Raw genomic sequence first — 17702 nt, 5'->3', positions numbered from 1 at the left:
TGAACTACCGTTGATTTTCATATTATAGGACAGCGTATCCCACATCTATCATATATTTACTTATGCAAAAATGCATACCTATTTTAATAAAGTAATTGCTACATAATATATAGTAATATATAGTAATATATATATATATATATATATATATATATGGATATATACATATATACATATATATATATGTTTGTGCGTCTATGCACATATATATTTGTTTATACATATATGTGCGTGTATATGTGCATCCACACTTGTATACGAATATATGTGTGTGTTTATGTTTGTGTGTACATGTATATATGTGGGTTGGTGTGCACGCGCGTGTGTGTGTATGTGTGTGTGTGTAACAACCGGATCTCACTCAAAGCCGGATCACATCCGGATTAAAGCAGCTGATCTTTGACAAAGAAATATATCAGTATTTTAACGAATAGACCCATTCGAATAATAAACGATAATAAAATGTACGTAGTTCATCACTTTACTGCAATTTCTCGCTTATTAACGACTATCAGATGCGTATCACACTTGTTTTCAACGTCTAGAAAAAATACAAGATGTTAGAAACCAGTGCGGCACACTTCTGATAGTAGGTCATCTCGATCAACCATCGTAATTTTTTTTTATTATTTTATGAACATTTAATATATGTGATACATTTTAAAGTATTTTTTAAGTAATTTTGGCAGTTTTTAATCTAACAGGATATTTTCAGAATTTAAATATATAAAAACAATTATTTGTTCAAATTTCTGTTTCATGTAAAAATTCCCCTCATTTAATTTTTGTAATTTTCTTCAACCAAAATAATTTGTCTTAATTTTTATTGAATTAAATTACGAAGATCACATAAAACTTTTGTATGAAAAAGGGAAACCATCAATTAAACCTACTCTTAAATCGAGATATATCAAGATAGTTTAATATATTTTAACATGATTAAATAAACAAATTAGTAATTTAGCATCGGTAAAAATCATCTCATGGCAATGATTCGGTAGGAAATGTCTGAAAGCTTTAATATTCCTTAAGACAAAATAACAAAACAATTATTGGGAGATAGCCGTAATGACATGGTTATTCGACAATATCAAATTGAAATCAATGCGGCTTCCTCGAAACACTTTCGTTATGGATGTTTGCAACCTTACACATGGTCCCCTTGTAAAACCTTGAGTCTAAAATAGGAATCTGGAGAAACTAACGCTAACAATATTCAAGTTTTCTGATAGAAAACGTAACATGCTTAGACATAAGGGGAACGTAGAAGCAATCATTTTATGTTTAATTACAGAACGAATTGGACTCGTTAAATTGAAGAAATCAATTGAAAAATGAATTTATACGCTGTTGTGGCTAATAGATTGCAGACGGAAATGTTGTATTTGAAATATTAAATATTGAAAAACAATTCTATAGCGCCGTAGTTTTGATCGAACATTGCAAAAGTTATGATAAAATAGGTCTCTTTCTTTAGGGCGCTCAGCTTTGCCCGGCCGTCAAATACGTTAAAATATGAAATTTTAATTTGTTCAGAGTTGGTATACATTATTATAGAGTCATGATTTCAAAAGTAAAAAAAAAAAAATAAAATAAAATATTTGGTTGCCACCAGCTAGAATCGAAACCGAAAGCAAAACTGTAGCACGTGACATGCATATGAAACGATTAAAAATTAAAATTTAAAAAATAAACTAAGAAGAATGTACAAAATGTATAAAGCATTATTTTTATGTTTGACCTCTTTTTCGGGCCAAAAGAAGGGTCCATAAAAAATCCAATTATTTGAGACCCAGAGAGCCGCTGTGACTTTTAGTTTCGGAAGAGATAGAATTTGAAAATATGGAGACAGACAGAAATATAGCCTTTTATATATTAGATTATTATCATATAGAATTATAGAAACATATTATGTGGCCATCTAATTTACATACGTGTTTATGGTGTGCACGGACATATACACGAACATCAGATGAGCTGTCTCTAAACTGAATTAATTTTTCTGTAAATGTTCACAGATATATTAAAAATAGTTTCGAGTGGTTGGCTCAGCATAAAAAAAATATTCAGTTAATTTCACATTACGGCAAATGAATACAAGTAAAAAACAAAACAAAAAAAAACTTAATTTTTAAACGATATATGTTTGTTTATTTTATATCTTTATTTTTTACAAAACAATTGCTATTTATCAAGGTCCGGAAGCTACTCGAGGGTAACGATTAATGAGTGTACATGTAATGCTGTCAATGGGGCTGTATCGTAGTAATGGTTGATAGTGGATATTTGGAAAAATGGATGACTTAAGGATGCGGCTCGTCCAAAACTTGTTTTCGTTGGACTTAGACGACCATAATGTAGTCAGTTGGAAAACAGGAAGGCGGAACAGAGTTCTACATGCATACAGACATATCTGGACAGGAGCTGCTAAATTAGCCTATCCTGCCTTGACAAAGTACAAAATAGACTTCGTGGCTTAGTGGGGGATGCCCTTTTTTCTTCCCTGCAACCTCTCTCCCACAGAAGAGACGTTGCAAGCCTATCTTTGTTTCATCGTTATTTCCTTGGCAGGTGCTCGTCTGAACTCCAATCTCTGGTCCCCCCCTCGCCAATCTTTTGCGAAAAACACTCGTCTAGCTGAATCCACTGTCAAAAACTTTTCCCACTCTTTATCTATGCCTAAATCAAAACGTAGATTCCATGAACAAAGCTTCTTTCTTAGAACTGCACGCCTGTGGAACTCTGTTCCGTCTGCCTGCTTCCTACCTGACTACCACCTGGATGTCTTCAAGTCCAACGTAAACAAATTCATGATGAACCGCCCCCTTAAGTAGACACTTTATTAAATATCCACACTAACCTACTTTACTTCCAATAACCCTTATCCCTGAGTGGCTTCCGGGCCTTGATAAGTGGTGACCACCTTGTAAAAAAAAAGTTTTAAGAAAGAAGCTTTGTTCATGGAATCTATGTTTAGGTTTGAGCACAGATAAAGCGTGGGGGAAATTACTGATAGTGGTTTCAGCTAGACGAGTGTTTTTCGTGAAAGTTTGGGACGGAGAGACCATAGATTGGTACTTGCCAAAAGGAAAAGATGAAGCAGAGACAGGCTAGCAACGTGTCTTCTGTTGGAAAGAGGTTGCAAGGAAGAGAAAAGGACATCCGCAGTAGGCTACGAAGTCTATTTAGAACTCTGTAAGGGCAGGTTAGGGATTTCTAGGAGTTCCTGTCCATATGTGGAAACAGTACTTCATCCTTGAGCATGAATGTTTAGTTGTTACAGTATACGGAAAAAAAGCAAGCAGAGAAATAAACGTTGATGAACTCAACTTAAGCATAATTATAAACACAGGTGTATGTGCGTATGTGTGTGTATACATGTGCGTATGTGTGTGTATACATGTGCGAATGCATGTCTGTTTATGTGTGGGTATGCGTATATATTCGATAATTTGTGTCTCGTTATAATTATTGTTGTGTGTTTTTTATGCAATTAGTTTGTTTCGTTCTTTTTCAATTTTAAAACTTTGTAAAATAAATATGTGAAGTTTTTTTTTTTTCATATGAATTTATACAATTTCGTATTTGTCAGTTTTTTTTTGTTTTATATTGTTGTTGGTTAAATTGATATGAAATCGGGCCTTGAATTTTGCGAGGATTTTTTTTTTTTTTTTTTTTGCTAATCTGTATATTTGTTTCAGGTTTAAATAAGCCAGAGGGAAAGAAAGAGAGAAGGAAAGAGAGAGAGAAAAATGGGGAAGGGGAGGAAAAGAGAGAGCAAAGCGGTCTATAGATAGAAAAGAAAATAGAGTTAAATGATGTTATACTAAGATGTGTGTGTGTGTGTACATGTGTGTGTGCGTGTGTGTGTTAAACATAGAACAGTCAAACACAAGAATAAAATATAACTGATGAACCCCAACGTTGCGGAAAAAAGATTCGGTAAGACATTCTTTGATCTGAATGAAACTGTAAAATCTTACATTTCTCTTTTATTTTTTGCTGTGTTTAATTGCTTTTTCCAATTTGTTTTTTCGTATATTTTGTCTCCACAACATCTAATTTATGATATATTAGGTATTTTGACCACACACACACACACACACACACACACACACACACACACACACACACACACACACACACACACATATATGTATATATGTATATATATATATGTATATATGCGTGTATGTGTGTGTATGTGTGTGTAGGAGACAGCGAGAAAAACATAGATAGAGAGAGATAGTTTTTTGCCTCCGATTCTGTTGCGTTACATCGATTGTAAGTGGCTCCTTTCACGGAGATGAAGTACGGCATCTTTTAGATGAAGTGATATATGAAGAAGATGAAGACCAGAAACAAGCTGAATATTTTAGGAAGAGAAGTAGGGTGAGGTGAAAGAAGGAAGAGAGAGGTGGATAAGAGGGAGTAAAATGTACGAACGTTAGTTCGTGATGCGGGTGTGTACGTCCGTGTGTGCACGCGTAAAACGACGATATATTTACATGTCAACGAGATACTCGCAAGTACACTCTTTAAATGTGTGTATGTATGTGTGTGTCTGCGTGTATGTGTGTGTGTGTGTGTGTGTGTGTGTGTGTGTGTGTGTGTGTGTGTGTGAAAGCTCAAGTGACGGATGGAGTGACAGTAACACATCCGCCAGTGTAGGAAAGTTGTAATCCAAGAAATCGGGATAGAAAATTCAATTCGGACAACAATTTAATGGGATTTTGTCAAGAATAAATACACCTCTTTCTCTTTCTCTCTCCCTACACCCTTTCCTTTATTCTCTTTCTCTCTCTGTCGCACGCACTGACACTACCTCACACACACACACACATATATGTGTGTATGTCTGTATGTGTATGTATATTATATATATATAAGAGTAGAAAGAGGGAGAGAGAAGACGAGAGTAAGAAGAGAAAGTAGGCATTTAACTAAATTCCTGTGACAATATGGTTTTAATGTTACTATTAATTTTATTTCATTTAATAAATTTTTTACAGACCGTTTCATTCATAGATTTTACTATATCAGTTTCAGACGTTTCGAATATGCATTCCTCAGTATTATAGTTTGACGCCAGAAAATATATTCTAAGACTCAAAAACAAACTAACACACACAAACATCCACACAAACAAACAAACAAATACACACAAACAAAAAAATACATAAACAAGAGGAAGTCTCTGTTTACTCCATATAGCTGACCGAAACATGCTCATGAATGTGTCGCGACATATAAATGCTTATGTAACACACACAGATATATATATATATATATATATATATATATATATATATATATATATATATATTCATCATATAAAGATATCTGGAAAAGGTTATCTTACTCACCGTGTTTGCCTGGCCTCAGTATGTGAGGATAACGTTATTTTATTTGTGGAAAAGAGCTTTCTTTTAAAGGAAACGTAATGCATTGGGGCGGATCTTAATTACATAATGAAATTGATGTTAGGAGAAATTCTCATTTGTGTGTGTGTGTGTGTGTGTGTGTGTGTGTGTGTGTGTGTGTGTGTGTTATATGGGAATGTGTGTGCCCGCATGTGGAACATTGTTCCATTGGCCTGCTTCTCAGCCGATTACAATATGGTAACCTTCAAGTCCAATGTAAACCAGTTCATGTTGAGACATTCTTTTAAATAATCTAAATTCTACCTAATCAGCACCCTTAACAATTACTAAACTATGACCTTACATTCATTAACCCCAATCCTCGAGTGGTCTTTGCTCCTTGATAAGTGGTGACTCCCTTGTAAAAAAATTTGCACTCTATGTTAAGTAGTGTTTTAGAAAATCTCTTAAGGTTTGAATATTGCTTTAAAAAGGGATAGCGAAACAGTACTGTATGTGGATGACTCTCTCTCTATCTATCTCTCTCTATCTCTCCCCCCCCCTCTCTCTCTCTCTCTCTCTCTCTCTCTCTATATATATATATATATATATATATATATATATATATATATATAGAGAGAGAGAGAGAGAGAGAGAGATATGCGGATTTATATGTAATGTGCTTGTGTGATTATTGGCACTCCATTGTACAGTCTAGACATGTTAATGAAAATGTGTGGTTACTTAGAGATTAAATGGCCAAGTATGGTGGCAACGTCTTCTTGCCAGTAATCCTTGTTACATGTCGAAGACTAAATATCGGCGCAACAGAAATAATGAGATTGAGCAACCTGTTGCCGAGAATTTGCGAGATTACAGAAGTGGCTGAAAAGCGACCACTCAGATTAAATACTAGGTCATTTTTTTCAGCAAGTTCCGGTTTTTCGTAATAACATTTGCAATCATGTTATTTCGTTCTGCAAAATTCTCAAATAAAAACGGCATATCATTTAATTTAACGATGAAAATAAAATACTTGATGGCTGTGTGTATGTGTGTACGTGTGTTTGTGTGTAACCTATGGAATAACATCCAGAATGCAATCCTAAATGGGTGTAACCCAATTAAAACAACTCTAATGCAATCCTAATTGGATGTTTGTAAGTGTGCGTGTTTGTGTGTGTAAGTGTGCGTGTTTGTGTGTGTGTATGTGTGCGTGTTTGTGTGTGTATGTGTGTGTGTTTGTGTGTGTATGTGTGCGTGTTTGTGTGTGTACGTGTGCGTGTTTGTATGTATGTATGAAAAATCTAATACGAAACATGTATACGTTAATATAAATTCTCTATTTCTTATTTGATGACGTGTAAGTATAGAAAATATCGTTTGAAAAAAACGTTCTTTTGTTAATGAACAAAAGTTTCGACTGTACCTTCGGTTTCGTCGGTGTAATAAAGATGATGTGCGCTCCAAAAGGATGGAAGTAGCTGGAAATAAATATATAACAAATGAGACGATGCTGTTTTGGTTTTCAGGTAGTGCGTAACTTGACTGGGATGGCTGGGACAAATAATATATATATATATATATATATATATATATATATATATATATATATATATATATATATATATATATGGTACTTGTGCATCTATTTTACCGTGCGGAAAATGATAACATTATTATTTAGAAAGTCATTCTTAATATGGGGACGGAGAGGGTGTTTTGTAACTTTTCTGTACTTTCACATAATAATTTCATTTAAAAATATCGTAAAAGTTGAATTTAACTTGAAAATACTATTTAAAAATAGCATGGTAGAATAGATGCATAAGTAATATACATACGTACACACACATGCGTACACATATGTACAAAATGAAGGAAAAAGAGAGAAAGAGAGAGAGAGAGAGAGAGAAAAATAGAGGTGGGGAGAAATATAGGTGACAGGAAAATGAAAGTCCCTGACCGGACATCAAAAGGGTGATAAGTTTTGTTTTATAGGGGGTCATAAAATATAATCAGCCTGGGCTTGTGGTGTAAAAGGTGGGGAGGGATTAGCACTATGAAAGAAATGAAGATAATACTCAGAGAAAATCAACTTACAATAGTAGAGTACTAATAAGAAAAGACTGATGTCACCCCCTTGCGATACCACTTCGCCTCCTTGTAAAAAATGCTTATGGTTAATCTGTGATTCTATGTAATTGTAATCATTCATGCCCGTGTGCGTATGTGTTCATGTGTGCGTGTGAGCGCGTATATGTGCGCGCGTTTTAGGTGTTGTCTTACAAAGCATTTTTCTGCTGGCGAACTATGATGTTCTGAGGAGTCCATAGTCTAACTATTTAAAACTGATACACAAAATTGGTTGTTCATCTATGAGTAAAACGGCCCATAAAACTTTACCGATGGTTTAAAGATCGTTGTTTTGCCAAATCGAAAAATTAGTCAACAATGAAACACCCAGGAACTTTCACTTCTGTTGAAGACAAGTGACCAGTAAACGTCTGTATAATTTTATGTTTATTCTCATATGTATTGCGCTGGATTTAGACTTACTTATATGCATCTCTATATATTATTTCACTAAATATTTGAACCTGGTGATTTCGGGAGTAGTAAGAATACTTATGACTAAGAGAGGGTTATCTCCTTCAACTCTATGTATGATATTAATAATTAAGACACAGGAATGAATATAAAATATAAAAAACGGTTGGATATGTTTTCTTCTTTTAGAACTCGAATCAAGAAATCCCGAATGTTTGTCGTCGTAAAATTTTTAAAAGTAGCAGTAGCAGTAATATATATTTTTTTTAATTTTTAAAACTTTTCTTATCTATTTAAGTGAGAATGAAACGATATAGAGTACGGCATAGTCATGTTGACTCACCGGTTATCGTTCGATCACCAAAGTTAAGCAACGTTGAGCCTGGTCAATACCAGATTAGTAACCAATCTGGGAATTCCATGCGCTATACATAGGAAGACATCGACACCTTCTTGCGAAAGTTACCAAAACCGAATGTCGTCATCTCCCCTAGCGGGGATATGCATGCGATTGGAGACAGCTTGTGAATTTCGTACTCTTATAGAACTTCCTCCTTTGGAAGAAGCTATTAAACTCGCATAGGGTTTGTGCCGTTTCGCATTTCCAACGGCATGGTATCAATTGTCTTTTAGACGTAAGATGTATAGGTCACATGAGTTGGCATAAACACATTAAAGAAACTGCCAAGTCTGCTGCAAATAATATGGTTTGCTCTGCTAGTATCTTATATAGTCATCATAAGTTAGTTTTCATCGTTGCAACATCTGATCCGGTCCATCAAGTACAAGTCTTTTCCTCTTTAAAAAAAGGTACCGTACTGTCTGTCAAGTCCTAGTTCCCTGTTCTTGTATGAGGAGTATGTCTACGGAATGTGTTACGACATACTTACTAGGATGATACGCCCGCAACGTAAACACCCCAGACCACCCTGACTATTTGTAAAAGTTCATCGTTGAACTGTTGAGTTATCCTATTCTAAAAGAAAGTTTCCCCGAACCATTTTGGATGTCACCTCTCGATATGCTCCCGGTTTCCCCGATTTTAAAAACATGCAGAAATGTAAATGGGGTTCGTACTTTTCTTTCTTCACTCTTATTATCTCTCTCTTTCTTTTTCACTCTCTCTTTATATATATATATATATATATATATATATATATATATATATATATATATATGCGTCTATGCGTGACCAGACACAGACACAGACAATCAGCTGTATATATATAGACAATCAGCTGTATATATATATATATATATATATATATATATATATATATATATATATATATATATATATATATAGCTGATTGTCTGTGTCTGTGTGTGTGTCTGGTCACGCATAGGCTCCTATATGGTTGACTATTTTAAAAAACTGATTACATATAATGATAGAAGATGTATCGAGACACAGGAATGAGTATGTTTGATCTGGCAGAACGGTGGTTCATTAAAATTGTGGGGTCTGCGTTCGCGCCTGGTCCGCAAAGTATAGAAATAAAAAAAAATAAAAAAAACGTTTACAAGTGTTTTTGATATAGATGTACATAAGAATAATTTGATAAGTATGTTTTAACTTAAATAGGAATAGTATAATAAAAATGTGGGGTCTGCATTCGCGCCTGGCCTCCATAGAATGGAAATAGGCACAGACTTTAATAAAGACTTTTCAGATCTATCTGCGTAAGTATACTTTGATAATTATGTTTCAGTTTGAAGAAATATGGTATAATAAAATTATGGGGTGTTCGTTCGCACCTGACATCCATAGAATGGAAATATGTCACAAAATTTAACAAGGTTTTTTTAATACAGATCCACATAATATTGTGATAAGTGTTTCAGTGTGAACAGGTATGGTATAATAAATTATGGAGTTTATCTATTTTATTTTTACTTTCATTATATTTTGCTTCGGTTTTGATACCCCCGAATTCGAATCTCTTTACAACCTTTCCTTTTCATAACCTATCTTACTTTAATAAATCAGAGTCCATTTTCTGTAGGCTGTTTTTAGACCAAGTCAACGACGGGTAAGTTTGCTAGTATATATATATATATATATATATATATATATATATATATATATATATATATATATATAAACAGCTGTAGTGAGAAATGACGTCATTTGTAACAATGTTTGTAAGTCCTGAAATTTGTAAAAAAAACTTGTTTATCGGACCTCGAAGTAACACCACCTCTAGTTTTCTATAGGAAATGACGGCTATTAATAATAATAATAATAATAATAATAATAATAACAATAATAATAAAACGAAGAAAAAGAAGAAGAATAGTCGTGAAGGGTAAAGGACACTGAAAAGACGAGAAAAAAACACAGACCTAATCAAATACACCAGAAGAATGCAGGAGTATTCTAAACTTTAAGGGGCTAATTGACACTCAAACTCTAGAGAAAATTTCCGATGTTTCACATATTAAAATTAATGGTAAACAGCTGTTTTGATAGCACAAAATTATTTGCAACGAATGTCGATAGAAGTGAACAGCATCGGAAATCTCCGGAAACTTGTTGCCACTTAGATTCCAAGTAAATGATCACTGATTACTGTTAGTGATTATTTGGGGGGGGGGCTTATTGCCACTCAAATTCTAATGGAGACCAATAGTCGATGGCAACAAGAAATCAATGGTCAGCGGCAATATCGATAACGCAAATTCACCTGGAAAGTTTATCGAAAGAAGTAGAGAGTACTAGAAATCTGGGGAGACGTATTGCCACTTAGACTCTAGATAACATAAGTTGTTTCTCAAAGGGAAATCTTTGAGGATGGCTTATATTACTACTCATAGTGCGTAAATAATAATAATAATAATAATAATAATAATAATAATAATAATAATAATAATAATAATAATAATTATAATAATAATAATAATAATAATAATAATAATGGCCAACTCCCCTCTGCAAAAAAGATTAAATGATAAAATGCAATGATACCAACAATAATTCACAAATTTGTCGTTTAATTTAATGGTTATAAAAACTGTACTAATAAACAAATCACACACAAAATAAATAGTAAGAAGAGAAAGGCAGAGGAAGGAAAAGTATTCACATGTAAATATTTACGGATTCATAACATCAAAAGAACAAGTGGAAAGCACGCGATAATAAAGTATGTTAAAAAAACGATGTGTGTTAACCAAAAAAATAAAATACACAACAAAACAACATAATAAGCAGAAGAGGAAATACCTTTTGAAAACCGATGGAAATCGTTTGGCGGATGTGAATGATCAATGCGGGTGGAAAATGGATAATTATAGATAATAATTGCGTAAGCGCGTGCGCACAAGAGCGAGTGTGATGGGTTGGTGGTCGGGCACTTGCGCGAAACGCGTGTGCTCGCACGACGGCACGTGTTTCAGATTTGTGGCGTCTAAGTCAAGATTGACTTCTTCCCCCCCTCTCTCTCTCTCTCCTTCTCTTTTTCTTTCTGTCTCTATCTCTCTGTCTGGTAGTCTGATTTAATATCTGCATTCTTCCCTTACACACACACACACACACACACACACACACACACACACACACACACACACACACACACACACACACGCACACACACACACACACACATATATATATATATATATATATATATATATATATATATATATAGAGAGAGAGAGAGAGAGAGATAGAGAGAGCGAGAAAGTGAGAGAGAGAGAGAGAGTAACAGAGAGACAGAATGCAAGGGAGAGAAACAGAGAAAGGAAGGATATAGAGAATGGACAAATAGAAATAGAGAGAAAGAAAGAGGACATACGAAGAGAGAGAGAGAGAGAGAGACTAGGCAAATAGATAGATACAAACTGCACACACACAATACAGAAACATGTTTTCTCGTAAACAACTTTATACACACACACACACAAACACACACACACACACACACACATATATATATATATATATATATATGTGTGTGTGTGTGTGTGTGTGTGTGTGTGTGTGTGTGTGTGGTCTTGGAAGCTTTTAACCTTTAAAACTATACAAAAAAATATTTTTTATCATTCGTTAGAAAAACATCTAGTCAGTAAGTCATTTAATCACCTGTAATCACTGCATCAACTCGCTCTCGAATTTACTATAATACCAATAATTTATTTTTCAAGGGATTATCAGTTGTTTACCATGAAACACTGTTTCGAGGATTTAAAAACAATATATATATATATATATATTGTTTTTTTTTTTTTTTTTTTAATATACAAACTAGTTGAACAGGTAAATACAAAATTAATGAATTATACTCACACAAAGTAACAGGCTCACACACATACATACACACACAGGAGCACACACATACATACACCCCAACACACACACACATATATATATGTATGTATATATATTATTATTATTATTATTATTATTATCATTATTATTATTATTATTATATATTATTATTATTATTATTATTATATATTATTATTATTATTATTTATATGATTATCATTACTTAAGATTCTCTTAAAAACAACATTTAGATAAAGATGGCGAATCTTTCGTTCAAGCCTGCAAGAAATCTGAGCTCAATGCCATTGTAGAATAAAGTTACTAAAATACCCAATTAAGAAGTAATAGGTAATTCTTTTGCAAATTTTTTACGACGAATACATTCCAGAACGTATATGATGACAGCACAATTCCGATCTATCAATTCTCATTTCATACCAATGTTCAACACAAAATAAATAAATAAATAAATAAACTAAATCTTCTCATTAGAAATTCCTTGGAAAAAAAACTTGCAAAAGCTATCAATTGGATCTAGAAAATTTCCTGTCACATAATAAATTCAAAAATATATGAAAACGTTTCTTTTATTATGACCTTCCACCTGATCCGCCACCAGTGATATAAAGCAAACTGATCCAAGCTTTAAGTATTTGGGGGTTATTATAAAACATTATATTGATTTAGCTAAAACAATTAATTATCAATCACATTACTATATATATATATATATATATATATATATATATATATATATATATATATATATATATGTATATATATGTATATACACATATATATATACATATATATATGCATACACATACACACACACACACACATATATATACATATATATATATATATATATATATATGTCAGGTCATGTCATATGCTACTGGTACCATGTAACCCAGTACTACCTGCCTCATGGTCCAGTCACCGGTGACTAAACTGGTTCCTCCACCAGACTTGTTTGGTGAGGAGATTCGCTAGTCTCCCCGAAGGATTAAAAACAAGACCTTCCAAAGGGCGAATGAACCCTTTTTCGGGGTCAACGGCCAACTAGCACCGTGTGTGTTCGTGTGTATGTATGTGTGTGTTGGGGTGGAGGGGATCCTGTAAGCCGGGGTGAAGGCAACCTTTCTAGGAGAAGCAAATCTCTTATTAAAAAAAAAACATAAAGTGGAAGACCAGTACCCGCATTAAGCTGGTCTGCAGTTTAACTTGTTGCTGGCTATCTTGCTGGATCTCAACATTTTGAACCGAGAGAGAGACTTAGCTGTCGTACTAAACTAAGACTCTGTAACATCATCTGTGTATAGATACTCCCTCAGGCATTTGTCTATTAAAATGGTCCTGTGGTGATAGAAGTAATTTTTGGGCTCATGGACTTTAAGTGTCTGAGGGAGTAGCACTCGTCTGACAAGACGTTGCAATCATCATATATATATATATATGTATATATACTTATTTTTAAAACATTCAAAGATATATATATATATATATACATATGTGTGTCTATAAGAAAGAGGGAGAGAAACAGAGATAGAGACAGCGAAACAGCGACAGATAGATAGATAGACAGATAGACAGAGATGTGCACGCGCGCGTGTGTGTGAATATGTGTGCATGAACTTTGCGTGCCTTTTTCAATACTTAACTAAGTATGCTATTAAAGGTGTATGAATTAATTTGCAACTATCGGAATTATTTGAAAAAAAAACACACAAAGATTCATAAATATCTTGCTATGATTGAATGCTATTTCATACAAGTTTAAAGTAAGTATTTAACGGGAAGGTCATCTTTTAATTTCGATTTATATATTGTATATGGACACACACACGCACACACACACACACACACATACATACTGAGGGCTTAGTCATACTTAAGTTTGTTAGGACCGCTCCCTTTTACTGCAGATGACATAGAATCCTATATGGAAAATTCTATTTTTTACCGTTGTAAGATTTCATTATTACACTCTTGTTAACTGTATGTATGTATATATATATATATATATGTATATATATATATATATATATCTGTGTGTGTGTGTGTATTTGTATGTGTGTATGCACATATGTATACTTATATATATATATACATATATATATATATACATATATATATATATATATATATATATATATATATATATACCTTAGGTACATATATTTATATATATATATATATATATATATGTATATATGTATATATATATATAAGTATACATATGTACAAACACACATACAAATACACACACACACGCCCATATATATATATATATATATATATATACATACAGTTAACAAGAGTGTAATAATGAAATAAAGATTATATATATATACATATATATATATATATATATACAGGTACATATATATATATATATATATATATATATATATATATATATGTACCTATATACATATACAGCTAAAGAATATATGCAAAGTGTGTGTATCTCTCTGTGTTTGATTTCAAGTGAGATTTTAATTATATAGGGATATGCACATAGATACACATGTCTACGTGCTAATTCAATTAAACAAATACACGCACACACACACACACACACACACACACATATATATATATATATATATATATACTAATTAGTATTTTATTAAACATTTTCTTTGTATATAAGCGCTTTCGCGTCTTTAGCGATTTGTAGATTATCATTCTGTATGCTTTCCTTTTCATATATATATATATATATATATATATATATATATATATATATATATATATATTATTCTGTTTTTTTTTTCTTTTCGTTACCTTTTACTCATAAAACCCCCTCTATTCACCTTCCCCCGCCTCGAAGGTGGCACACGCCTTGCCCTTCGTTTCAAAGACCTCCCAACTTGTGCTCTAAACTCCGCCCTCACCCTCGAGTACGTCACCGTCGACGACTCATCGTACCCCACCCTTAAACATTGCCGTTCTAGACTAAAGAAAAATCCCTCACCCAATATCTAATTCTCTATCATCTCTCGCTCCTACTTTCTCTTTATCTCCCACTCTCTCTTTCTCTCTCTCTTTCACACCTATCGAGAATTCGTCTTTTTTTCAAATATCGAATATATATCTCGGGGACTTAGATTTGAGGGATAATAGCGTCAACCAATAATAAACTTATATGATGTTAACAACACTACTACTAATAATAAAGGCGTGATTTAAAAACGCGGACTACTTTAGCCTCACCTATATTATTTTTATTATTGTTTTCTAACTAAATTAATTACCCTCTCCGACTCCAATCGTAACCGCTATCTTTTGCCGCGTCAGTGTTGCGTTGCATCGTAAATTTTTATTAGTGTTCCATTCTTTCTGGTTCATCTTTCACGTTACCTCTTTTCTTTTCCCCCCTTTTTTACGATTCTCTATAACGCCCCTTCCCCCTCCATTTCTCTTTAATCTATTGAGAGTCGGAGTTAAAAGCCTTCCACCGTTGCTACATAAATTCATGAAGCCCTGCCCCTGGCTAAAATCCTTGCCCTACCCTTTGTCGAACATAGCCTTGCCTTAGAATCGACCTCAGCTCACCTCCTTCAATAAAGAATACATATATATTTTTTCTTTCTCTTTCTTTGTTTTTGTCCCCCCCCTACTCTCTATTTTACCCTCAATCTTTGTTTCGCGTTGTGTTTTTTTATCTTCTTCTATGCCTCGTTGAATAATCAACCATGTGTTAGTATAGCGGCAGGAAGAAGATAAAAAAAAAGGCAGACGAGGCTAATGAAATTGGCCGATCGTGGGGTTTAGTAAATACTGACTTCGAAACCAGCAGGTACTCGCAGAATTGGTAACGAACAGTATCATAAGACACTTCAACGCATCATCTTCGAGCCGTTCAAGCTCCTCTGGTCTACGTGCATACGTATATATATACACATTCACATGTACATAATATATATACAAGTAAATATATATATACACAACTAAAGAAAACATTATAACTTGGATTGATTTTCATTCAAATTAACTTTGTTTCACTTTAAAAAAAATGTTTTGGGGGGGATTTTTTTTTTAAATATTAGAAAAGAAAAAAAAATCTTGCCTAATTACCAAATATGACATATTTTTAGCAGGTGAAGAAATCCCCTCAGAACTGTTAAAATCTCAGCCCCACCCGCCTCCAAATACTCGACGAAAATCCGACGCAAGGCATTTTCATTTTATGACAGGAACATTCAATTGTATTTTGTGATACTGCACCCTGCCGAGTTTTGTCGATGATATATGGTATTTATAGACTTTAATCAATAATTGAACATTATTGTTTTATCAAATATTGATTTTTGCCGCTTTTTATTATCGATGTTTTATTTAAATTAAGTGATATATTGAATTGCATTGTTGAAAAGAAATTGCCTGCTTCATACATATCAGTAACGTTATCACATATGATTTTTTATATATAATATACGCTTGTGATTGAACTGTTTCAATTTTCCTTGTTTTGTCCGTTAAAGGCTTGCATAGAAAGGAGGCACAAACGTTAAATACTTGATACAATGTAAACGCATTTTTTCAGGTGTCATAATATTTTTTTTAATGAAAATTCGTAACTTGTTTGAAGTACTATTGTCATTTTGATTTTTTTTTTCACAAGGTTCCAACCGATGTAACCTCCGAATTTTTCAGTTGCATCTTACGACTACAGAAATCTTTATGTCCGAATTCAGGAATCTACATATAATTTTCAATTGTACCTTTATTTAATCCACGCGGTGGATTGTTCGCGTTCTATCAGTCATGTACAAGTTTTAATTACTTTATGTTTTACTTAGCTATTAGCGCCGTCTATATATATATATATATATATATATATATATATATATATATATATATATATATATATATATATATATATACATACATACTTACAAAATACACTTTAACAATTTATTTAAAGCCAACATTTATTGGTATCACACATATATATGCGTATTGACATATGAATATCTACATTCACACACGCACACACACACACACACACACACACACACACATATATATATATATATATATAGAGAGAGAGAGAGAGAAATATGTATGTTTGTATAAGTATCTGCATATATATATATATATATATATATATATATATATACATTTGCAGATATTATACGCACTAATATAAACTTACAAAATTATGGTCCGTTGGACTATTAATTAAACTGGGCTTAGATTGTTTGAACCAAGTAAAAATAAATTTGCAAAACGTTTTATACAAATGAAAAAAAGTGTAAGCCACAAATTTGCTGTTTTTATCTCTGTTTCTCTCTATCCATCTCACTTCCATATATATATGTGTGTGTGTGTGGGTGTGTGTGTGTGTGCAACATTGGAATAAACATTATTTCTGCTGGTGGTGATATAATCATTTGTATTTTTTTTGCAAACTTAGTAAGCTATGCTGGACTTAGTCAATTGGATATTACAACCAATCAGAACAAATAAAATGGACTTTTTCAAAAAAAAACCTAATTAAAAAAAAA

The 17702-nt window shown here is 32.9% G+C and overlaps 1 protein-coding gene and 1 long non-coding RNA gene across 3 annotated transcripts in view; one reads left to right on the top strand and one right to left on the bottom strand.

The window, feature by feature from the left end:
• LOC145288460 (uncharacterized) overlaps positions 1 to 11334 on the bottom strand; it is a 112355-nt gene extending 101021 nt beyond the window's left edge. The window contains exons 1-2 of the long non-coding RNA XR_013869286.1: positions 11140 to 11334; positions 6793 to 6847 (exon numbers count right to left, since the gene is read on the bottom strand). This is a non-coding gene — a long non-coding RNA (uncharacterized LOC145288460). The remainder of the gene's footprint in view (positions 1 to 6792; positions 6848 to 11139) is intronic.
• LOC145288423 (uncharacterized) overlaps positions 3897 to 17702 on the top strand; it is a 128284-nt gene continuing 114478 nt past the window's right edge. Inside the window, exon 1 of one of the 2 annotated variants that reach the window (XM_080136328.1) lies at positions 3897 to 3942. In XM_080136328.1, coding sequence (XP_079992454.1) covers positions 3912 to 3942 — 31 coding nt within the window. In that variant the 5' untranslated portion in view covers positions 3897 to 3911. Of the gene's footprint in view, positions 3943 to 15883; positions 16447 to 17702 lie in introns of those variants that run through there. The other variant, XM_080136330.1, reaches the window with a different exon arrangement.

Source organism: Euprymna scolopes, chromosome 2 (assembly GCF_053919585.1).
Source record: "Euprymna scolopes isolate OS-2025 chromosome 2, ASM5391958v1, whole genome shotgun sequence".
Lineage (NCBI taxonomy): Eukaryota > Metazoa > Mollusca > Cephalopoda > Sepiida > Sepiolidae > Euprymna > Euprymna scolopes.
The sequence above is the reverse complement of the archived record's forward strand: the minus strand, read 5'-3'. Positions and strand labels throughout refer to the sequence as shown.